General features: G+C 37.9%; 1 protein-coding gene across 6 annotated transcripts in view; it reads right to left on the bottom strand.

The window, feature by feature from the left end:
- Nucleotides 1-26,300, bottom strand: part of ZNF410 (zinc finger protein 410) — a 41,174-nt gene that overhangs the window by 6,702 nt on the left and 8,172 nt on the right. Inside the window, exons 2-12 of one of the 6 annotated variants that reach the window (XR_012036896.1) lie at nucleotides 22,597-22,657; nucleotides 21,491-21,673; nucleotides 20,220-20,355; nucleotides 16,980-17,198; nucleotides 15,531-15,722; nucleotides 9,268-9,418; nucleotides 8,306-8,487; nucleotides 4,924-5,013; nucleotides 2,137-2,262; nucleotides 1,251-1,391; nucleotides 749-953 (exon numbers count right to left, since the gene is read on the bottom strand). Coding sequence is in view for 5 of the 6 variants with exons in the window: in XM_072839293.1 (XP_072695394.1) it covers nucleotides 1,251-1,391; nucleotides 2,137-2,262; nucleotides 4,924-5,013; nucleotides 8,306-8,487; nucleotides 9,268-9,418; nucleotides 15,531-15,722; nucleotides 16,980-17,198; nucleotides 20,220-20,355; nucleotides 21,491-21,523 (1,270 nt within the window). In the remaining variant the exon portion in view is untranslated. The other 5 variants (XM_072839293.1, XM_072839294.1, XM_072839296.1 and 2 more) reach the window with 5 other exon arrangements.

The raw sequence follows: 26,300 nt of genomic DNA, 5'->3' as shown, positions 1-26,300 counted from the left end.
GGCAAGAAATTTTGATATATAAGAGTTGACCGTTTTTCAATATACCAATTTGGAGTAGTGTGGCTTTAGCACTGTTAGCTGGATTAGCCGTGCATGGAACAGGGCAAAAGCTGCTTGGGCAGGCAAATCAGGGGAGCACAGCCAACCCTTAACGCGGCCACCAACGATATAAACAGCACACTGTACAGAAGTTAAGAATTTAAATCGGGCTTCAAAGTTCCTAACCGGTGTCCCTTCCTCCCTTGAGACTTTCTTCCTTAAGAATGGCAAAGCAGTTCCATGCAATTTCTGTGTCTCATGCTTCAACTATCTGCTAGTATCACATGACGAAAGCAAGGAGGCTTGTTGTGGAAGCAGACTCGGGGCCTTGTAGGCTCCACACAGAAGTTACACAAACACGGTCACTGATACACAAAACTGCCCGAGTGGGATACGAGTAACTCAAACACAAGATCTGGGACTTCATGTGGGATCACCGTCAAAATCTTCTGGACAGTTTATACATAAACTACTTAGGCCTCTAATAAATTACAAAGTTTCTTTTATGGGGCTTTCAACATATACTGGTCTTCCAGACTATACTGTGCAATTTAACATTTACTTATATGCTATCTTCTATTCACTCTGTCATTTCCCATATTTAAGTTTTGATTTCTCAACTACATTTTAAGGTCCCTGTTTTCTACTTTTATCTTTCCCATGGTGCCAGGCACACAGTAGGCACTGAATAAATGCATGCTGACCTCACCTGTTAAGTTTTTCAGAGAAGAGGGCCTGGCCTGTGTAACTTGGGTGAAATTTCTATACCAGAGAGGAGCAACTGTTTCCTAGAGAGCCCTTTCTTTTCTCCAGAAGATATGGCTTTTGAAGGTATGGAGAAATTGCTTTATATCTCCTCTGTAAAACCTGGTTATGTTCTGTTTAAATGTTTTAAAAGTTAAGTTCTTCCATAACTGCAACAGGAAAGATAGAAATAGTTGGGCTAGGATGCTAGGATTATGGATAATTTTCTTAAAATTTTTTCTCTTTATTCTTTTGTTACATCATCTGTTCAACAAAATAAAAAATATTTTTTTTTAACAGATTCACTTATACATCCCAGAGACAAAGAACACAAATGCCACTCAATCATACCACAGCTACTCACAAGAAATGAAATTAATGAAAACCTCCATTTTGGAGACAATCCCATTCCTTAGTCCCTAGTTGCAGCCCATTTTCCCCAAATAAAGGAGAGTTGAAAGTCTTACCATCATCAACTCCTAGGATAGAATTGGTATTTGGTAGATTCAAGGACTCTCCACCAAGGCTGGGCTGGGAATTCATAGGCACCAGGTTTTTACTGGTTACTGAGGCCTCTTCAAGCAAACTAGTGCCCATGAGTGGCTCAGCTGCACAGAGAACAGGATGTGAGAGACATGCAGCAGGCAAGGCTGTGCCGGGTTCCTGTTTTCCTTCACAGGAAGCTGGCCTTTCCTCTCAGAACTGGAAGTTAATTTGTATCTTGGATGCTATCTACTTTTAGGGAGCAAGAATAAACCTAGAAGGGAAGAGTGGAGCCTCACAGATAAATATCCTTGCCTGTGATCAACAGGTGGAGAATTAATATAGGCAATGGGACAGATGCATCCTTGGAAAGGAGTATTTGGAATGAAATAACTGATTAAAGTTAGACATGGAAATACAATAATAAAAATGAGTTACCAAATTTAAGTGAAGGTAAAAAGGGAATCATGACTGATAGGTAAAAAAATGTTTAAACTTTTGTCTTATAGAAATCTTTATCACAGTAATACTCAAATGCTGGTTCATGGATCAGCACTAGTTACCATCAAACTCACTAGGGAAGCTTCAAAACTACAGATTCTGGGATCTTACTCCCAAATAATCTCATTTATCAGACTTACTGTTTTGTTTTATTTGGGGGTAAGGGGTGGACAAACAATACAAATATATGTTTTTAAAAGCTCACAGACTTTATTGTATGGCTACATTTGGAAACCACCAGTCCATCAAATGAGACCAGGTCTCACTCCCCAGCACAGAATCTGAAAATTTCCAAATAACCAGATAGGCCAGTTATTTGGCTATTTGAGCCCAGAAGGTAGAACCCTCCACTCCACCCTCTCTCCTCACCAGTTTGCTCCTGCTCTTGACTCCCAGCTGCTCCCAGCTGCAAGTGATGCTTTCTCATGTGCACATTCCTACTCCCACTCTGAGAGAAGGTCTTTCCACAGACCTGACACTGATGAGGCTTCTCTCCTGAAACAGAGAGCAGGTTAAGAGAGGATAGCCAAAAAAAACAGGGTACATTCTAAAGCAAGAAAATGGACTCAAGACCTGGACAGAGAAGCTCAGATAATGAGAAGAGGCTTTTCCTTCTCCTATTCTCTACCCAGCCTTGGAGATCCCTAGCCTCAAAACCTACATCCACCAGGGAAGGCAGGGAGAGTTCACAAGGATAGCTTAGCACACTCATTGCTCCCAACCCCTATCCTTTCGAGACCCACTGTGCTGCTGTCTTCACAACCTCTTTGGTAGCAGATCATAGCAGCCACATAGAATATTTCCTTCCATTTCCAGATATAGTTTTCCATGGACCTCCAGAACATGTACCATTCTCAAGGATTCCAATCCTGGGTTCATAATACCCGCTTATTACACATCCTGCCACCAGTCTCACAGTTGTCAGCCTTTAATCCGGCAGTTCTTCTACACAGTAACCTGTAGCCAGGTTTTACAGAGGAGATATAAAGCCTCTGTGTCCTCAAGTCCAAAACTCAATCTGCCTTCCACCTGCTCGGATAGCCACACTTAGAGCTGGGGTCAGAAACAGGTGCCTACAGGGGATTAGGAGGTGGCCAAAGTTAAGTGAAATGGCCAGAAACTGTCCAGAATAGGCAAACCCTATTTGGAGAGAGCTGAGCAGTAGTAACCTGGATCTGGGGTCAGGAGTAGGAACGGACAACCAGAGGGCACAAAGGAACTTTCTGGTGTGAGAGGTGTTTTAAAACTTGATTGTGGCAGTGACTGTACAATTCTATATACTTTCTATCACTAATTTGTATGCTTACAATGCATGAATTTTTAAGGTATATGCATTAGACATCAAAAAAGCTGTTAAAAAAAAAAAGCTGTTAAAAGAGAACTATAATGGATTAACATACAGTGACTATATAGAAACCCATGCATTCACTAGAAGAAACAAGAACACCGGTTTCTTATTTTGAAAATAATTAAATGAAATGAAAAGAAAATGATCACACATTTTTCTTCCCTTTCCTGTGCAAATTACCAAACAGCCCTAGGGGATAGAGAAGAGACCTATTATACACAGAAAATTCCAGCTGATGTGAACAGAATTAAAGAATTAGAAAACCACTGTTTTACAACCCTAATGAAATAACCTATTCAAGCATCACTCAGAAATGAAATCATAAAGCAAAAGGTGCTAGGGATCTTTACAATGTGAAGATCACAGTGTTAACCACCTGAACCCACTGATGAATTCCAATAGCCAAGCACTGTGTCCCTCCTGATGATACAAAATCAGACACATATGACCATCTATAAAACATCCTTGCAAAATCTTTGAACATTTGAAGCTTTTAGGACTTACCTTCATTTAGGAAATCTAGGGGAACAAGTTAAATGATATAAAAGGAAGCAAACCAGCAAATCTAGAATGTGGGACATTTTATAAAATCCAACTATGTTGTGCAATAAGTTTACAGCACAAAAAAAAGTGAGTATAGACAGATTTAAAGATGACTTACTAAGTATAATAATTAAAATAATATAATCAGGGATCCCTGGGTGGCGCAGCGGTTTAGCGCCTGCCTTTGGCCCAGGGCGTGATCCTGGAGACCCAGGATCGAATCCCACGTCAGGCTCCCGGTGCATGGAGCCTGCTTCTCCCTCTGCCTATGTCTCTGCCCCTCTCTCTCTCTCTCTCTCTCTCTCTCTCTCTCTCTGTGACTATCATAAATAAATAAATAAAAATTAAAAAAATAATAAAATAAAATAATCATTAAACCTTATTGGATCCTGATCTAAACAAACCCACTTTAAAAGACATTTTTGAGACAACTGCAAAAAAACGAAACATGGACTGGGTATGAGATAAATCCAAGGAATTGTTAATTCTGAAAGGTATGGTAACAGCACTGTTGTTATATAAGAAAATGTCCTTATTTTCTCTACTCTTACATATGTTTGACATAATTTTATATAATAAAATTAAAATAAAATAAAAATACTCTACAAGCCAAGCAAAACATACCTGAAAGTCTACATCTAACCCACAGGTTAACAACAGTTTGCCACTTTCTATTTAGAAATTGTCATCAGGTAAGAACTCAACTCTGAAATTCACATCCCTGATTGATTACACCTCTCCAACTCCCTTGCTCCCACTGAATTGCTTTGCTGTCCTCATCATAAATAATTTCCAGTTCCTTCTCTTCACTCCCCCTGTTCTGGCTGCCCTATACTTCCCATAGCTAACTATTTGAACAATTACTTTATTCCATTCTAGAATCTCTCTCCACTCTGAGTTCATTCTGTCTTGGCAAGTCTCTGCTCTTGAGTAACCTCCATGGGCCATATCCATGTAACTTATAAAGCACCCAACATAATGCCAAATAAATTTGCTGATCTCTTCAGAAAAGCTCTGGATTAGAAAGCAACTCAATCAATGGCTCTGCTGAAAATAAAGCCATTAGGTTCCCCCCCCTTGATTATATAATCCTTTTAATACAATTATTAAGAGCCTTGACTTCTGATTCTGTCATGAGGAGGAGCAAACTTTATGTTGGACACTTTGTTTCTTTCTAGATTTCTTTATACCACCCCCCCTCCCACCCTTTCACCCTTTTGGTTCTCTACCTTCCCTGCAATCAATGACTGAAAGAGGTCTAGTACCTGAGTGAACCACCAAATGTTTCCGCAGGCTAGAATACTCAGCAAAGGAACGGCCACATCCTTGGGCTTCACAAAGGAAAGGCTTCTCTCCTAGAGACAGAAAATGAGTTAGAGTCTTCTGATGAGCTGGCTATCCATTACTCTCTTTTCGCATTAACCTTATCCTGTTTCCGGTGACTTGCTTGACTTTTCTTGAATTCAGGCAATGAATGCAGCTTCAGCAGGGCTATCTATCCGGCAAGCGCCATCTCTCAGTGGTCTCCTAGAAGCCTGCCAACCAGACAGCCCTGTCCTTTTCTTTAGAGTGACTACCTCTGAGCATCACACTTCCTTCTTCCTGGCTCAAGGGCTGAGCACCAGCTACAATGATCTACCTTCTTCAGTGATCCTATCCCTTTTAATGGTATCAAGATTACACCGAATATGCTGTCAGGATTTTTACCTTATACCAATCCTCTTTATGATTCAGTTTCTAAATCCACTAAAAAGTACAGATTTTTAAAGGTTATGAAATATTTTACTATTTTACATAGTCCCACTGTATTAAGCAAACAAATGAAAACAGATATTCAGTCAGAGGTACAAAGTAAAATCTGTGACAATATGCTAAAGGTAGTTATATCCTGATGGATGGTGCTATTATGGATGATTTCCTTTCTTCTTTGGGCTTCTCTGTAATTTGTGCTGTCTACAATATTACATTGTTCTTCTAAAAATCAAAGATGCATGGTAAAAACTAAATAAGGTGCACAGACTGATAGTACTATTAACTTTCTGGTTTTGATATTGTACTGTGGCTACAGAAGATGTCACTTTTTGAGGAAGCTGCATAAGGCACACAACACAACTCTGTACTAATTTTGCAACTTCTCATGAAACTGTTAATTATTTCAAAATAAAAAGTGAAAAAAAAATCAGATGCAGTTCCTATCTGAAGGTCACAGACTAGTATGACAGAGATAAATGTATTTATAAATAATTTTAATATAAATTCCTGTACAAAAGAGTGCTATACGTATTTGAGAAAGGGAAGAATTCTAGGGCACCTGGGTGGCTTGGTTGAGCGTCCAACTTTTGTTTTTTTTGTTTTTTTTGTTTTTAATTTTTATTTATTTATGATAGTCACAGAGAGAGAAAGAGAGGCAGAGACACAGGCAGAGAGAAGCAGGCTCCATGCACCGGGAGCCCGACGTGGGAATCGATCCTGGGTCTCCAGGATCGCGCCCTAGGCCAAAGGCAGGCGCCAAACCGCTGCGCCACCCAGGGATCCCGAGCGTCCAACTTTTGATTTTGGCTCAGATCATGATTTCAGGGTGGTGGGATCAAGCCCCCACCCCCACCCCCCCAGTCCCGCCCATGCACTGCTCAGCAGCAAGTCTGCTTCTTTCCCTCTGCCCTCCCCAACTCTCTTTGAAATAAATAAATCTTAAAAAATAAAGTTAAAAATAAATAAATAAATAAATAAATAAATAAATAGATAGATAGATAAATAAATAAAGTTAACATAATACAATCTCAAAAGATTACTTTGAGAACTGAGATACTACAAGTTAAATATATTCAGCATAGTGTCTGGCATATAGCCCTCATGGTAAACCATCGAAATTGGTAGCTTTAATTACTATGGCTACTACAAATAAAGATCTGCCGTCACTTTTGACATCTGAGATAAACTGAGTTGTCAGCATTTGAAAACAAAATCCTTTTAAAAGCTTTGGAGTCTAATCGGAATTCAAATCCCAACTCTGCCATTTCCTAGCTGTGTAACATTGGGCAAGTTGTTTAACTCTCTAATCTCCTACTTCTTCATTAATGAATACAGTATCTACTATGTAAAGTATCCGTGAGAATTAAATGAGACAATGTACTTGACACATACTAAATTGCCTCAATAAATGCTTCTTTGTTTTTAAAGATTTTGTTTATTATTTGAGACAGAGAGATACAGAGAGAGAGAGAGAGAGAGAGAGAGAGCATGAGCAGAGGGAGAGGCAGACAGAGAAGCAGACTCCCTATTGAGCCAAGAGTCCCTCATGGGGCTCAATCCAGGACCTGGAGATCATGACCTAAGATGAAGGCAGACGCTTAACCATCTGAGCCACCCAGGTGCCCCCTAACTTTTATTTTTATATGAATTCTGGCAACTGGGATCTGTGAGGCAACCAGGGAGAAACAATGACAATGCACCATGAGACTGTGGTGGGAGAGATGAGAAGTTCTGGAAATGGTGAGCAATTAGGGAGATTAACAAGGGAAAGCTAGCAGGAACTAGAATGAAGAGAGAAAATAAGGTCATAATCCACAGTAAAAGAAAGCATTTTAAGATGTTCAGTTTTATCAAATCTACAAAGAGAATGAGCAGCGCGAGGATGAAGGCGTTAATGAATTCAACAATAAGGCATGGTGGATTCTACTTCTTCCCCCAACTAGTTTGCTAGATGTTTTTCTTGTTCCTTGTTCAAAGTGCTTCTTGGAGCAAGCATAGTTCACTCTCACAGAAAAAGCAGAGAACAGAGCTATTCTGCCCTAAAACATATCCAGTCGTAACATAATCCAGCAGGAATCCCAGGGATATGCCTGGAGCTTCAGCTGGGATTTCACTTTTCAATGCCCTTTAATTGTACCTACTGTCATTTTAGCAATGTAAGAAGAAAGAAGAGACAAAGAAGTGGCAAGAAAGTGAGGAAGAACAGTTACACATCCTAAGAGACTGGTCTCAGTTCAGTGATTAAGCTCTAACAAGAGACTTAGCACATTTCAGGCCAAGTGGCTTGGAAAGTCACTCTTAAACTCTTAGAATGAGAGTCAGGGTATCTGTATTTTGCTCCTTTGATATTAACATGCTATTCGCTCCAGATCAAGTCACTTTTCATTCTGCTTCTCACGTTGTGAGGTTCTCTCTACCAAAAAGCAAACTCTTCAAAGTCAGGGATTCATCTTAGCTTTTGTATTTCCCCCCATACTCTATCCCAGTTAGTGGCTAAAAGAGGCTCTGTATGGTCTGTGTCATTCAATAAATATTACTGACCAAAATTACAACTGTGTAACGTTCGAAGATATTTGGAAATACTGATTTTGTCCATATCTCATCATATCCTAGTTATCAGAGAAAGCCTGATATCCTTTCCTATTCTCTAATCTCCTACAGTCAGAAATAAACACTGTCCATTCCTCACACACAGGTGAAAGGTCAATAAATGGTACTGCATTAACTGAAAAGTACCATGAAGCATGTGAAAAGAAGAAATTCCATCCTCAGAGTCCTAGCAACAATCCTAGACCTTCATTTCTTTTCCCACCTCAGAGCCTTTCCCAAGGATAGGCAAGCAAACCCTGAACACAAGGAGTAGATTGCCTACAGGAATATTGGAGTTGCACACACCTGTATGGATGCGCAAGTGGTTCTTCAGATTTCCAGCTGTGGTGAACTGCTTACCACAGCTAGACTCGGGGCACATGAAGGGCTTCTCCCCATTATGGGTCCTCATATGCACCTTCAGCCTCTGCAGCACATAGAAGCTTTTCCCACAGCCTTCTGCAGGACAGATGAAAGAGCGATCATTTCTGGAAAAAAAAAAAAAAAATCACATAAGCAACAATACCTGAAAATGCTCTTTGCTAAAGAGTATAAGTCAAAGCTCCTATTGCCTCTCAAAGCAGACAGTAAATCCCAAACCTGAATGAATATACCAAAATCACATCTGAAGTTTGTTAAAACCACATCTGTTTATTAAAACCCTAGGCCTTACTTCCTTTTTTTTTTTTAAGTAATCTCTATACCCAGCATGGGGCTTAAACTCACAACCCCAAGATCAAAAGTTGCCTGTTCTACCAACTAAGCCAGCCAGGTGCCCCACGCCTTACTTCCTGAGTACTGATTTCAAAGGTTTATGAGTGACACCCATGCTTATATATATATATTAAGTTTTCCAAGAAATTATATTTTATAATGAGATTCCAGAGCTCTTGCTCTAAGATGCTTAGGTGCCAAATGTCTTATTAAGTATTTGTGAAAAATGAGGTAAATGAGACAATGCAAACCTTTCTATTAAAGAACAAAAGACAGGGTGCCTGGGGAGCTCAGTCATTTAAGCATCTGCCTTCGGCTCAGGTCATGATCCCAGGGTCCTGGGATCAAGCCCCACATTGGGCTCCCTGCTTAGCAGGGAGTCTGCCTCTCCCCCAGCTCCAGCTCACTGTCTAAAATAAAATAAGAACAAAAGTCATCTTAATCAAAAGCTAACTGGAACCCTTGCTTCCCTTTAATTTGTCAATTGGGGGACAAGCTCCTCCAGCAGCACCAATGTTCTTGAGCTCCAAGTATGGAACCTCAGATAGGCTCACCGATGCGTTTTGAGATGGTACTTGAAGTGAGCTGGCCACACAAATGTCCGGTCACAGCCTTCAACTGTACATTTGAGCTTCTTTTCCACTTGAGGAAGGGGCCCAGAATCTTTGGGCTGCCCATCACCAGAACCAAGGTGGACATTTTCTCCTGTAATAGAGTCACATATTTGTAATATGGGGAAGGAACCTCATGAGGTAATTTAGTTCAAACAATAAAGCTCCTATATTTTATTACTCCTACTGATCAATAAGCAGTTATCTACCTTCACCTTCCCTTGCTCTCTTTATATCCATTTAAACAACAGAAGTGACCACACAATTTGTTTCCATCCCCTTACCCCAGAGAATTATCAAAAGCCATTATGCTTTCTTTCACAAGAAAGATATTATATTTGGCAAATATAAGAAATGTTCACAATGGTTTCATGTAAAAAAGGAGAGTTAAACCTATTCCGCATTACACAAAAGTTGGGAGGGAAGCAGGTATGTCAATACCTGGAGTAGGATGCTAAATATGACTTCTTGTTCTAGGTATTACAAAACTCGTATTTATTTTAAGAGGGGCTGCCCTCCCAGCTTAATTTGGGTTTACAGTTGTAATTTCTTTTGTAAATGATCATTCTTAGATTTCTATCTTTTGAGGTCAATTTGGCTATTTCCATCATTTTAGAGAATAACCTTCCAATTTTCTGTGTTACCTCTCTTTAGTTATAAAATCTTTAAGGATGCAAAAACTCATCTGATTTTATAATTTCTAACCACATTTTTAAAAGCTAAAGATAACATCAACTAAAGTTTTTTGTTCAATAGAATAAAAGGAAGAGGAGCATGTAGTGCACTGCCTCTCTTAAATTTAAATGAAATTAATTAAAACTTTATATAAATCCCAGATCCACTGGTAGTAATCCTTTTCTTTTTTTTTTTAAGATATAGTTGGACATCAACAGTGAAAAATATGCATAACTACTCAATTATGCTTATAAGCATTTAGTTTATCTTTCCACTATATATACCTCAGGAATAAAATTTGTATTTCCAAATTTCCCTCTCGAGAGCCAAGAATAAGGACAGTAAATGTTGTACCTCTCACATTTCCTGGAACCTGACAACAGATCATAGTTTCCATCCCGTCTATTAAACTTCTTCTCTTCCTGTCCTACATTCTCCTTGCTATACACATAACCAAATGTTAATCATAAAACTAATTGCTCCAAGGTCCGAGGAGAACCTAAGATGCCTATTGCTAGTTAATATTAATTTTTTCTTTTTAAATATTCTCCTGCTTGGGACGCCTGGGTGACTCAGCAGTTGAGCGCCTGCCTTTGGTCCAGGAAGTGATCCTGGCGACCCAGGATCAAGTCCCACATTGGTCTCCCTGCATGGAGCTTGCTTCTCCCTCTGCCTGTGTCTCTGCCTCTCTCTGTCTAATATATATATATATTCTTTTTTTTTCTTTTTTTTTTTAAAGATTTTTTATTTATTCATTTATGATAGAGAGAGAGAGAGAGAGAGAGAGGCAGAGACACAGGCAGAGGGAGAAGCAGGCTCCATGCCAGGATCCCGACGCGGGACTCGATCCCAGGACTCCAGGATCGCGCCCTGGGCCAAAGGCTGGCGCCAAACCGCTGAGCCACCCAGGGATCCCCTATATATTCATATATGTGTGTGTGTGTGTGTGTGTGTGTATATATATATATATATATTTCTAATATACATATTTCTAATATATATTTCTAATATATATTTTTCTTCTAATATATATATTTTTCTTCTAATATATATATTTTTTTCTTCTAATACATATATACTTCTAATATATATATTTTTTCTTCTCCCACATAGTTTTTTATTTTATTTTATTTTATTTTATTTATTTATTTTTTTTTTTATAAAATTTTTTTTTTTAATTTATTTATGATAGTCACAGAGAGAGAGAGAGGCAGAGACACAGGCAGAGGGAGAAGCAGGCTCCATGCACCGGGAGCCTGACGTGGGATTCGATCCCGGGTCTTCAGGATCGCGCCCTGGGCCAAAGGCAGGCGCTAAACCGCTGCGCCACCCAGGGATCCCTAGTTTTTTATTTTAATTGAAAAATAGCGAGATGCCTGGGTGGCTCAGTGGGTTGGGCGCCTGTCTTTGGCTCAGGTCGTGATCCCAGGATCCAGGTTCAAGTCCCACACTGAGCTCCCTGCAAGGAGCCTACTTCTCCCTCTGCCTGTGTCTCTGCCTCTGTCTCTCAGTCTGTGTCTCTCATAAATAAATAAATCTTAAAAAAAAAAAAAAAAAGAGGGTAGCCCCAGCAGTTTGGCGCTGCCTGCAGCCTGGGGTGTGATCCTGGAGACCGGGGATCGAGTCCTGCATCGGGCTCCCAGCATGGAGCCTGCTTCTCCCTCTGCCTCTCTTTCTCTATGAATAAATAAATAAAATCTTTAAAAAAAAAAGAAAAAAGGAAAATAGCTGCACCTAGGTAAATTTTAAACAGTACAAAATTGTAAACATATAAAGGAAATTTCCCACCCACTCCAGAGCTGCAGCTAATTAATTTCTAATGAAAAACCTAAAAATCCCACACTAATAATACAGAAATTTAAACTAGTAACATTTGAGGCTTTGTGCATTCAATTTGTAGATACAATGAGAACACTGACAGAAACATGAAATTAAAAAACTGCTCAGAAAATAGTCAATTGCCTTGTATTTGAGTCCTTATGAAACCATTCCCTTAAAAACACAAAGCACTACGGCAGCCTGGGTGGCTCGGCGGTTTAGTGCCGCCTTCAGCCCAGGGCCTGATCCTGAGGACCCAGGACTAAGTCCCACGTAGAGCTCCCTGCATGAAGCCTGCTTCTCCCTCTGCCTGTGTCTCTGCCTCTCTCTCTCTCTCTCTCTCTCTCTCTCTGTGTCTCTCATGAATGAAGAGAGGCAGAGACACAGGCAGAGGGAGAAGCAGGCTCCATGCAGGGACGTGGGACTCAATCCTGGGTCTCTAGGATCGCGCCCTGGGCCAAAGGCAGGCGCTAAACCGCTGAGCCACCCAGGGATCCCGAAATCTTTAAAAAACAACAACAACAACAACAACAACACACACACACACACAGCACTGTTTGGAGAAGATGGATTAAATTAAAATGACATCAACCAATGATAGTTTTGGATATTTAGAGATCTAATGAATTGGCTCCCCCCACCAAAAAAGAAAAAAAATTCAACACCTTATATTGCACATGTTAGATAACACTATAAACACTTTAAAGATCCCACAGTTATGTGAGGTCTTTGCATTTGGGATAAAATTTCCAGTGAGAGCATCACATATAGCATGGATCAGTAAATTTATTATATAAAGGGCCAGATACTAAGTATTTTTGGCCTGGAGGACCATATGGTCTCCGTCACAACTATTCAACTTTGCCACTGTAGCAGCCAGACAATTTGTAATGAATGGGCATGCCTGTGTACCAATAAAACTTTATTTACAAAATGTGGTTATTTGGCCCTTTGCTAACCCTTGATATAAAGCATCATATACAAAATTTAAATATTTCTGTATTTCGATCAACTTAGATAGAAGTGAAGATGTGCTCTGAGAAACTGCTACAGGATGCACAAAATGGCTTTAGTAACAACAAAGATATTTATGTTAAAGATGCATTTAAATATTGAATAAAATCATTTTATTATGTGTTAGTGGGTAAAAAGCAATATTAAATTAATATATTTCAGGATCCCTGGATGGTTCAGTAGTTGACTGTCAGCCTTCGGCTCAGGGCATGATCCTGGGATCCGGGATCAAGTCCCACATCAGGCTTCCTGCATGGAGCCTATTTCTCCCTCTGCCTATGTGTCTGCCTCTCTCTCTCTCTGTCTCTCTCTCTGTTTCTCATTAATAAAGAAAATCTTTAAAAAATAAATTAATAAAATAAATTAATATATTTCATGATTTAAAATTTTCATTTACAGTGTTTATCCATATGCCTAAAGGTTTATATATCTAAGTTAGCCCCTTAAAAGGTTTTATGGAATCATCTCATTGATAAAATAGAAAAATGTCATATATTTGGGCTCACTTTATATTCAAGCATATAAGGTAGTCGTTAGGTAGGACACATATTTTGAGAGTAATAAAAACATCCACACAATGCTTTGCTGATTATAAAGCATTTCCCAGATAGAATCTTATTTAAATCTCAAAAAAAATCCTATCAGGTAAGCTACTTGATCTGTGTTCTGAACATGAGAAAACTGTTGCTAAGGAAGTTAAATCCCCCAGGCAGAAGACAAGTTAATGACAGCACCAGGTCTGGATCCCAAGTCTCCAGATGCCAAACCCCAAGTTCCCTCCATACACAGCTTCTTCCTGGCACATACAGCACTATTTCCTTAATACAAAGAGGAGATTGTGGAGGTTTCGGGATCCAGAGATTAGCAAAACCATCTCAGAAGAATCTGAACTGTATGTAGAGTCTCCCAAAATGGTTAAATGGGCCATTCTAAGCTGCATTATGGTAATCCAAGCAGAACTAATCATTCTGAAACTCAACAGAAGTATGGAGTTCTCTTTGCAGTGACATGGATGGAGCTAGAGACTATTATGCTAAGTGAAATAAGTCAGTCAAAGAAGGACAAATACCATACGATTTTACTCATAGGTGGAATTTAAGAAACAAAAGAGCAAAGGGGCAAAAAAAAAGAGAGAGGCAAACCAAGAAAGACTCTCAATGACTGAAAACAATTGATGGTTGCCAGAGGGGAGATGGGTGAGGAAAGAGAAATAGGTGCTGAGGATTAAGGAGTGCATTTGTTGTGATGAGCACCAGGTGATTCATCAGTATATTATACGCCTGAAACTAATATTACATTGTATGTTAACTAACTGGAATTTAAATAAAAACTTATAAAAAAAGACATTTGGAGTTCTCTCTATAGAAAAGATTTAGGTTAATGTTTCTAAAGCCAGAATATTCTGAAATATTCTCAAGGATCCTTGAGAAAGTTTTTAATTTTTAATTTTCACTTGCATGGTAATCACAAAATAATCATAAGCATATTCTAGATCATCCACATGAGCTCCAACATGCTTCAGCCTGGTTTGTGATAATGGTAAATGTGTACCTTATACCTTACCTTAATTAGTAGTACCTAATTATAGGTACCTACTTAATTAGTAGTACCTTAATTGTCACAGATTAAAGAGAAAATACAGAAGCAGCCTAAAACAAAAAGTATTATGGCATGCTACATAAGCAAAAGTTGTGCACTGGTTTAGGGGTGGCTTAAATAGAGTCATGGTCCTCAAGTTTTAACATGCACTGGAACCCGCAAGAGGGCTTACTAAAAGATTGCATGTTTCTGATTCAGTAGGATGAGGCCTGAGAATTTACTTCTAAGAGCCCAGATGATGCTGATGACTCAAGGACTATATTTGAAAATCACTGGATAGAGGAAAATGGCAGAGTTAGTACAGGCATGCTGAACTCATAAATAAACAAACAAAAAACCAACCAAACACAAAAACAGCCCTATATAGCCTGTTTGGATATTTAGAGGTCATATGAACGGTTTCCAAAAGAAAAAGTCAGTGGTGGTTACTAAAATTGCTAAATTGCTATGAGTAGCAATTCAGTTTCACTAAAACACCATCATCTTCCACACTGACTTAATATTAACTTTATTTTCATTGGTTTTATAGTTTTATTTCTATTAATTGGTAATACTGTTTTGATTTTATAATGTTATAAAAGCTCTAAGTAAAGGGTACAGTACAATAAAAAAACAATTCAAGGTAACATCAAGATCTGTGAAAATGTTTTCCCTTTAAAAAAGCTCTGTACATAAGGCTGACAATTGAGGATGCTCGTGTCATTGATTTTGCACATGAATCTGGCATAGCTAGGTTATTTTATAGAAAATATGACAAACAAGGGACGCCTGGGTGGCTCAGTGGTTGAGCATCTACCTTTGGCTCAGGGTGTGATCCTGGGATCCTGGGATTGAGTCCCACATCGGGCTCCTTGCATGGAGCCTGCTTCTCCCTCTGCCTGTGTCTCTGCCTCTCTCTCTTTGTGTCTCTCATGAATAAAATAAATTAAATCTTTAAAAAAATAAAAAAGAAAGAAAGAAAACAAGACAAATGACACATTTCTAGCCTTTTGCTCTCACCAATAAAATAACTTGGATTATAGTCAATTCAAAAGATAGCCATTGCTTTACTAAAATCTCCACACAGAATACTAGAAGCGAAAACATCATAGAGGTCTCACCATTGCTGCTGGTTTTTGCATTCTTTGCCAGTTGTGCACGAGTAGCAGCAATCAAACTATCATGAGCCAACTCCTGAACCCGGAGGAACCATGGAATGCTACTGTCCGTGCTCTCACTGGAGAGGAAATCATTCCCTGAATCCTCTGCCTCATCTTGTACAAATACTAAGTGCTCAGCTGAAGAGCCCAGACCTGGAAGAAACAAGAGGATATGTGAAAGTTACCCATCAAGTAATCCCTTTATCGGCCCTGGCTCAGATACTTCATGTCCTGAATCAGCTATTCCAGATTTTCAACTCTCACCTCAAGCTTCTGTTCTCCTACTACATAGGTTATCATCTTTCCACTCCCAGCTGACAGGCTTATCTTTCTTACCTCCTCCAGTTTTCAGAAGGCAAAAGCTGTTATCCCCACCCCCCGGCCCCGCCCAAGGGCAAGCAAACTAGCACCCTAACCCTATCCTTCAGTCATCTCTCTGCCATCTGCAAGCCATTCCTCTCTTCTGGCCACCTTATAACCTCTCTTTAAAGCCTTTAAATCTAAAAAAAAAAAAAAAAAAGCCTTTAAATCTGTCTTACCCATCTTTATTTTTAAAAAGAAGAGAAAATCCCAAGCACTTCTCTAGTACTTCTCACTGTCTCAGGGGTAAGTTTCCTATAAATGTAACTTGTAACTTTTGTATCCACTTTCTCACCTGCCATCCACTCCCCACCATGGTTAGAACCCTGGCTTTCACCTCTACTACATCAGTTAACAACTGCTCTTGCTCAGGTCACCATAGACTTTCTAGTCCTCATCTCACTAGCCCATCCTGTGGTATCTGGCATGATTTACTACCTTTTCTTCTTTCAGACAATTTCCCTCTCTGGGCTTCTCCTACAATGATCTCCCTCTGAAGTTTTCTTTATTCCTCTCTAGCAGCTCCTCCCCATTCTTCTGTCACCCTCTTAAATGTGGGTGTTTTTTTTTCAGGGTCCCAGATTTGCCTTCTTTTCTGAATCAAAGAATCCATGTTCATTGTTCTCTACATTTCCTGAATGCTGGTAAGCATCAAGACAACTTATTTTACACAAGAAATTTCTAGAACCCTGGATTCCTGTTTCTGTCTAAAGGACATCTCCTCATGAATGTCCCTCTGAAATCTCAACATCAACAAGCATAAACTGGAACTTATCATCCTCCCCCGAACCCTGTTCTTGGGCTCACTATCTTGCTGACTGGTACAACCTAATTTCCCAAGCAAGAAACTTCTGAGTCATCCTAGAATCTGCCTTCTCCCTCTATCTATTCAACTGATCATCAGACTATACCAATTCTCTAAAATGATAAAATGATAAAATAATAAGGCTTCTTTCCATTTTAAATATGACTGAGTTAAATATGGCCCACCCCCAGTTTTTTGTTTTTTTTTTTAAGCAGGAGCAGAGTTCAGAAAAGGATAATGAATACCTGCTCTTGTTAGATTAAGAAGAATGAAAGAAGTGCTATCACTTGGCTGTAGATCTTGCAACAAGCTAGGAGACTCTGGAGTCGACAAAAACTCTGGGGACTTCTGTACAGTCTGAGCCCTCGTCTCCTCTCCATCTGGGCCCACATTCACCTGAAGGCTTCTCAAAACAGCTGAGGAAGGGACCTCTTTGGAGGAGTTTGTATGACTTGGAGTATCATCTGGCAAAGGGAAAATATCACAGATTTATGGAACACTTATCTACAGAGAGCTCACCATTCTGATACACAGTACCAAATACCCCTACAACATCCCTTATAGGAGCAGCAGCATTTTTATTTTACAAATACAAAATTTCCCTCAGAAGAGGACAGAGAGATAACTAAGTTGTAAAGGGAATCAGTCAAAATGTGGGGAACAGACTCATCTGACACTTGGCAGTAATGACCAACCAACCATCCACATTTGGGGATTACAGACCTTTGTCTTTCCAAGGCCAGAATCAGTACTTTTCCTTTGAAAAATCTAGTTATACAATGAATAACTTATGCAAGAATAGGATCTAAATTTTAAATTATTTTTCTTGGAAAGAGATTCCTCCCTTTAGTTTTTATACTATGTATGTGACAGTTCTGTTGAGTCATTGGGGGAAAAAAACATAGCCTGAAATATCATTGAAATTTTACAGAATCATAAATGTTTCATTATACTCCTGGGCTTACACTGAAACGTAAAGAAGTAACTCAGAAAACTTGCTCTCTAGAACTTTATTCTAAGGGATGGGATGAATTTCCAAAGGTTTTGGTTGCAATAAAATGAGAAACTGCACTACAGTGCTAAAGCATATAGTGTTTTCAGGGATTTCAGTCATCTTTATAAAAGACAGGTAATTTTTTTTCCTTGAAGGAAGATAACCAATAAGATTACAGGAATGAAAATGGAAGCCTAGGGATAGTACTGCCGTTTCAAAGTCTAATGAAATAGCACAATATGAATGTACTTAACGTCACAGAACCAATAAGATAGTAAATTTATGTGATTGAAATGGTTAACTGGTTTAAATGGCAATTCTTTAGTTATGTATATTTTATCATACACAAAAATTTTAATAAAGTTCATAGCAGCACTGTTTGTCATAGTAAAATGCTAGAAAATAAATATTCTTCAACAGCATCATGGAGAAAGAAGCCATGGTTACACTCATCAAACACTATACAGCAATGAAACTAACCAAACCACAGTTATACATACAAGGATGAACCTCACAACTACAGAGTAACAGAAGAAAGGTACAAGGACATATATTAATATGATTCCAAGGTCTAAAAACACCTAACATTAAACTGCATTGCTTAGATTTGGATGGTTAAACTTGGGAAACAAATATTGGTCAAATAACTGAAGATAGTGATGACCTACAGAAGAACAGAGATTGTCTTTATCAGGGAGGAACCCATGGGGGCTTGGGAGCTGGCAAGGTTCCGCTTCTTGATTGGGTGGTGGGTATTTCCTTTATAATAATAATTTTTTTTATAATTTTTTTAAAATTTATTTATGATAGTCACAGAGAGAGAGAGAGAGAGGCAGAGACATAGGCAGAGGGAGAAGCAGGCTCCATGCACCGGGAGCCCGATGTGGGATTCGATCCCGGGTCTCCAGGATCGCACCCTGGGCCAAAGGCAGGCGCTAAACCGCTGTGCCACCCAGGGATCCCTATAATAATTCTTCAAAACATATCAGCATATAGTTTTCTACTTTTCTGCATTTATCACATATCCCAACTAAATAGAAAATATACAGGCCATGCATGGAATGATATATACATATTTAAGAGGGAGGGGAATAAAGTTAGGGAAGTATGTGCAGGTACATTTGTGTTAGATATTATGTTTCATAAGTTGGGAGCTGAGTACCTGGGTTTTCATTTACTATTATTGACAATTGATTATCTAAAATATTTTTAATCAGGGCATCTGACTGGCTCAATCAGAAGAGCATGAGACTCTTGATCTCAGGGTTGAGTCTGAGCCCCACACTGGGGTATACAGATTACTTAAATGAATAAATAAATACAAATATTTAAAAAATATTTTTAATCAAAATTAAAACAAGTTATTTTTTTTTTAATTTTTTTAATTTTTATTTATTTATGATAGTCACAGAGAGAGAGAGAGAGAGAGAGGCAGAGACACAGGCAGGGGGAGAAGCAGGCTCCATGCACCGGGAGCCCGATGTGGGATTCGATCCTGGGTCTCCAGGATCGCGCCCTGGGCCAAAGGCAGGCGCCAAACCGCTGCGCCACCCAGGGATCCCTAAAACAAGTTAATGTAGAAGATTAAGATTGATGATTTTGTCTCACTTCATTAATGTTAAAATATTTATTCAACAAATTAAAATTGGGAGAGGAAAAAAGTTTAAGCCTAACGAAGATCAAATTTTACTAGCACACAGAAATGTACATATATTGAAAATCTGTCAGGATTTGGAAAAACTCCAACATACCAGTAGAAAAACAGGAGTTGAACAACAGAAGATGTGGAAAAGCTAGGAACTAGACAAGGAAACCTTTAGTCAACATTGGTTGGTTGAATATATTTGCCCTTCTTGAATCTTTAAACATTGAAAAAGATTTTAAAGTCGCCAAATATTTCAGATCTTAAAAAAAGAATTCTGCCATCTACCTTATGTCCACTTTTTCCTTTCCATAGCAGGAAGAGCCTTCAGAAAGTAGAGTTACTTCCTCAACTATATTTATCTTGCACTGTTACTTCAGCCCTCTACAGTCTGGCTTTCCACCCCTTTCCATGGAACAGATCCTGTCAACAATGGCTTTTTTGGCCCTACCTCATTGGGACAGTCCTTATGTCATGGGCCTCTAAGAAGCATCTGACATACTGACTACTCTCTTGAGTTCTGTGCCTGCACTCTGTACCAGTATTTCTTTTACTCTTCTAGCCTTTCCTTTTTCCTAGGCTCTCTTGCTTACCCTGTACCTTGAATAGGGAGTTCCATCTTGGTCTTTTCTTCTCACTCTCACATTCTATGGATGGATCCTATCAATTACTATGACTTAAATTAACAATGTGCTTGTTACTCCCATGGTTGCTTATTCTCCACGATTCCTAATTTTTACAGTTTCTACCAGTCAGTTATAAAGTCATTTATCCCATCCCACCAGTTTGATAAAGCAGGCTAAGCTCTTAAAACTTGCTTGTCTTATCTTTTGTGATCTTAATTTTTACCTGGTAACATCAGCCGACTGCATTCTGAGGCCTCAGTCACTGGAAGGAGGGACAAGCAAGTTATGTCTTTAGCTTCTGATTCTACTAGCCCCTGTCCCAATGGGATGGATGTATTCTGAACAAACTGTACCAGGAGCTGGGGGGCGGGGCGGGGGGGAAGAAGGGGGAAGAGGAAGAGACAATATTGAAAAATACAAATTGTTAGGAATGAATCTAAACCTCTGAATTTACCAAAAATTCATAGTGTAATTAAGTCTTCATTGCTCACTAGTCTTAACCACATTCACAGAAAAATGATTAACTACAAGACACATTCAAAGTTATTTTTATCAAGTCCTCTGTTTTAAAGAAAACCTCTATCACCTTCTATCAAACAGAAAAGACAAAAATAATATGTTTTAACGAAGGCTATTAAAAAGTTAACTAATTACATTTTACAAAGCACTTTTCTGTGTATTGGTTCATTTAATCCTCACCGTAATGCAGTAAGACTGAACATGTATTTTAAAGATAAGGAATCAAGTTGAAGACATCAAATGACTTACTTATCTAAGGTTACATGAGTAGTTAGGAGAAGTAAGTCTTCAAACTTACGTAACCTGATTCCAAATTCATTGACCTTTCCACTATGCGACACAGATGTACTAAAATTAAAGCAAGAGAAATGAATAATAAAAAAAAAATTTGGGGGGGGGGCGCCTGGGTGGCTCAGTCAGTTAAGCGTCCAACTCTTGATCTCAGCTCAGGTCTTGATCTCAAGGTCGTGAGTTCAAGCCCCGTGTTGGGCTCCACACTAGACGTGGAGCCTACTTAAAAAATAAATAAAAATAATAAATAAATAAATAAACAAATAAAGTTTAAATCCTCTAATCATACTTAGAAAGAGAACACTTTCAGATATATACAAAATTAATTGAAAAAATGGTTGTGGTAGTAAATATTTATATATGCATATACACATTCACATATATATCATATATATATAAAAATTTTGTCATGGTATAATTACCTAGATGTATAATAACTTATAATTACTTAAATAAATGTAAAAATAGGTAAAAATAGAGTTTTTAAATCTTTGAGAAAGTACTTAATGATAGAAAAAATAATAAACTAGTAGTTATGACCAAAACCATACAGCCCACAAACCTAAAATTTTACTATCTGGTTCATTACAGAAATTTACTGACTCCACTAAGGACAAACCTTGGAAGATAGCCCACAAAAAAATATAAATAAATAAACAAATAAAAAGCACTGCCTGAACTCACCTCTGGTTTGGATTCTAACTCATCTGATAACATTGATTCAGCTTCCAAATCCTGTAGCTGTTCAAGGGACCGGTTAAAAATTTAATTCAGAGTCAATAACACCTTCTAGTAATGCTCATATTCCTCTAGGAAATGCTATGTTTTTCCTGTAAGATGTTGTGCTGGGTGGGTAATCAATTTAGCCTAAAAAAGGATAAGAGAATGAGAATTAGAGGATTGGAAAAATGTAGCTAAATGAACAAAGGCACCTCTCTACATATCCGAAAATCACAACAAGCAAGCAAATAAAGAATTCACCCAAAACACTTGTTTTAATATAGAATAAGCCCAACAAGTGTCAAAATCCATTAAAAGTTGTACTTTGTAGAATCTCTACTTCTAAGAATCTATTTTAAGAAAAGATCTTAAAAATAGAAAAAATATATCCTCAAAAATGTCATGTTAGCATCTGTAATAATAAACAACTACAAGCAAGATATAAATACACATATATACCCAATACTTAGGGAATGGTTAATTAGATTATGGCACTGTCACTTAAAAATACAGTTCTGAAAATAATGCAACCACAGCAAAAAGTACTAATGACACGTTAAATTAAAACAAAATGCAAAATTATATACTTGCTATTAAAACTAGTTAATAAAACTAGTTAAGATATGAGAAGAAAAAAATAAAAGGAAATTAATACAACTATGATAGTAGCTAGATTAGGTCGCAAACTGGTATGACGATTTCTTGTCTCAATTTCCTCATCTTTCTAAAAGTACTTATACAGTCAAAATCTGAACATGTTTCCCAAAAGTAGTACTCTTGGGACCCTGGTGCAGCTGTTTTCCCTCATAATTAAAATTATTCAATTTCTTATTGAATAAGAGATTATTCTTATAATTTCTTTCTTATTGCTTAATTTTTTTTCAGACTTTTGACAAAAGAGTCTACTTTAGTTTGTGCAATTTTTGCTAAAATTGGGAGCACTACTATATACAAAGTAATTATACAAGGTAAAATATACCCAGAATGGGAGTTTTCAATTAATACCAAGGTTAAGTAGAAAGTTAGAATAAGGCAGAGACTTACTCTACAAAAAGGGCATTTAGAAGTACCTGAATAAGTGTTTATTGTCCTGTTGAGTCCTTCTTCTTCCCCTTGCTAGCTTCCAGAAATCTTCATTTTCATCATAAAAAAATAACAATTCACAAGATGTAAGTAGAAGTGTCCTTTTATTTAACTTTCCTACATAAAATCAAGTATCATAAATCTGACTTTTCCTTTCACATAGGTTTTTTTTTTTTATTCAAGCACTATACATAATAGTACAAAGTAGTTTATTCATCCTTCTTTTTCACTGAGGAAGGAACCAAGGCTCAGTACATCATTTCTCAAGTTATTAAGCTGCAGAACCAGGACTCCCACCCATAGAACAGGCTGGCATATATCTACTTATGCTTATCTACGTCAGACCTTGAAACACCAGGGTTTAAGAATTCCTTTTCCCCCAATTCCAGTTCATCTCAAGAAGCCAAGAAATAACAAAATACTTATTTATTTTTAAGGTTCTTCAAACTTTTGAGTTTCTGAGATTGTAGTAAAATCTCTAAGAAACTAGACAACTATTTGCTGCCCTTTATATTAATTTTCTTAGAAACCAATGATGCTGGCTGTGTTTCTATTATCCTTACCTAATGAAAAATGGAAAAAAAAGTTTATGAAAATGTGCACTGACAAGGGAAAAATCACATACTAGTTCTTAGACATTTTTACAAAGCTGTAATAATTTAAAGAAGGAAGCTGCCAGCTCTCATAGTTTAAGAGCCACCTCTGGGGGATCCCTGGGTGGCTCAGTGGTTTAGTGCCTGCCTTCAGCCCAGGACATTATCCTGGAGTCCCGGGATCGAGTCCCACATCAGGCTCCCTGCATGGAGCCTGCTTCTCCCTCTGCCTGTGTCTCTGCCTCTCTTTCTCTGTCTGTGTCTCTCATGAATAAATAAATAAAACCTTTGAAAAAAAAAAAAAAAGAGCCACCTCTAAACCACCATTTCTCAAGAGTCCATGGTTATCTACGATATCTTTTTATTTTAGCGTCTTCACTTCAGTGATAATCTTTTAAAAAATAAATAGTGCAAGCATTTTCTGGAACAAATGGGTGTATATCCATACTATAACTGAGTTCTGCCCAAATATGGTGCCCCCATGTGTGGTTTGTAGTGTACAGTATGAACTAAAGAGAGACCAGTAGGATACATAGAAAAGGCAGGATGACCTCAAGAGAATCTGTACTGGAGCACTCAGTACCTCATCAAGTGTACTGTGTGAATCTCATCTTTAACACAGCAACTTACTATGTATATTAGCCAGAAGTGTGATAGCAAATATGCAATTAAATTTGTTTCTATCCTCAATTCTCATTAACAGGTTTCAAAAACTGCAACACAAATTTTTAAATAACATCTTTACTGAGATATAATTCATATACCATATAATTCACTCATTTAAAGAGTACAGTCAGGGCACCTGGGTGGCTCAGTCAGTTAAGTGGCTGCCTTCAGTTCAGGTCACAATCCCAGGGTCCTGGGAGCCAATCCTCGCAACCACAACCAGCTCCCTGCTCAGTGGGGAGTCTGCTTCTCCTTCTACCCTTCTCCCCTGCTTGCGCTCTTTCTCTCTCACGCTCTCTCTTAAATAATTACAATCTTAAAAAAAAAAAAAAGAGTACAGTTAAATGTTTCTTAGTATATTCACAGTTTTGCAACCACAACCACAATCAATTTTACAATTTCATCATTCCCAAAAAGAAACCCTGTATCTCTCAGCAATCACTCTCCATTTTCTCCCAAGCCCTCCCCCTGACCAGACCTAGACAACCATTAATCTATTCCTGTCTCTACAGATTTGTTTATAAAAATTTCTAAACATTTCATATAAATGGAATTATACATGTGATCTTTTATGCTTGGCTGCAATCACTTAGCATAACACTCCCAAGGTTCATCCCTGTTGTAGTATCAGTACTTAATTTCTTTTTATTGCCAAGTAATATTCTATTATTCTATTGTATTGAATTATATTTTATTTATTCATGTATCAGTTAAAGGAATTGGATTATTTCTACAATTTGGCTATTATGGACAATGCTATGAACATCATGTACAAGTTTTTGAGTGGACATACGTTCTTACTCTTTGGGATATATACCTAGAAGTGGAATTGCTAGGTCATATGATAACTCTATGTTTAACCTCTTGAGGAATTACCAGGCTGTTTCCCAAAGTGTCTATACCATTTCATAATCTTATCAGCAGTGGATTTCTCTACATCCTCACCAACATATTATTATAGCCCTCTAGGTATGAATGGTAACTCATTGTGGTTGTGAGTTGTATTATCTGATGACTAATGATGTTGAGCATCCCTGCATGTGCTTATAGATATGCACATCTCTGCATGTGCATCTTTCTAGAAAAAATACTTATTCAGATTACTGGCCCATTTTAAAAATTGAGTTGTCTTTTTATTATCGAGTTGTAAGAGTTCTTTATATATTCTAGATACAAGCCCCTTATCAGATAGATGATTTGTACAAACTTTCTCCCATTCTGTGTGCTATCTTCTCATTTGCAACACAAATCTTATCTTCACTTGAACAAGGCAACTCTAACTGCGATTATTTAACAATACCTCATTAAAACTGGTATTCAAGGACTTCTAGTTTTCGTTATATGTGAGATCTCATTATCACAAGCTGCTTAACAATGTCTTGACATAAAAAAAAAAACAATGTCTTGACATTGTAAATACTCCCTTGTCTGATATTCTCTGCATTAGTATTACTAAAGTTAAGATGTACAAACAGAGAAAATAAGTTATTGAATCCAAGGCTAAACCTTTCCACTATGAAGTTCAACATTAAGTACCGCATTTCAGAAAAAAATCTCTACCACATCATATGAATGTTATTTTGAGTTTTGTTTTATGGTGTGGTTTACAATTATATACTTATTCATAAAGATATAAATCATGGCAACAACTGATATAATCCTAATAACCTAAACTATACTACCTATATGGTTCCTAGAGCCATCAAAACATTAGACTGCTGATATTGTAATAAGTTTGTTTGTTGGGGCACCTGGGTGGCTCAGTGGTTGAGCATCTGCTTGGGTCGTGGTCCCAGAGTCCTGGGATCGAGTCCCTCAACGGACTCCCCAAAGGGAGTCTGCTTCTCCCTCTTCCTAATGTTTCTGCCCCCCTCTCTCTCTCTGTCTCTCATGAATAAATAAATAAAATCTTTATAACAAGTTTGTTTGATGACATATGGTAACCACCCTTATCTTGGTGAGCACTGAGTAGTATATCAAATTGTGGTAATGTATTGAATTGTCAAATCACTATGTTGTATACCTGAAACTAACATTTTATGTCAACTATTCATCACTTAAAAATAAATATGTATTAGATTGCTTAAAGAAAACAATCTTGGTTCAGCATATATTAATTTTTTTAAAAAATCCACTGACCCTACCACTGTTACTGAATTATTCGTAAATTTGTTTTAATTTTATAGTTAAGAGCTACTGGGGGCTTCAACATAGGAAGGATAAGAATTACTACCTAGCTTTATGTCAAAGTATATTTAGAGTAATCATAATAAAAATAATTTGCCAGTATGGGGGCCAATATAGTGTCCAATGCAAAGTTCTACCTTTAAATGCAATTTGCATGACACTGGAGTGGAAAGCACTGCTCTTACTCAAAAGGAAGCTATTTTCTTTTCTTTTCTTTTCTTTTTTTTTTTAAGATTTTATTTATT

Source organism: Canis lupus, chromosome 9, assembly GCF_048164855.1.
Source record: "Canis lupus baileyi chromosome 9, mCanLup2.hap1, whole genome shotgun sequence".
NCBI lineage: Eukaryota > Metazoa > Chordata > Mammalia > Carnivora > Canidae > Canis > Canis lupus.
Note: the sequence above shows the minus strand (reverse complement) of the source record. Positions and strands in the feature narration are given on the sequence as shown.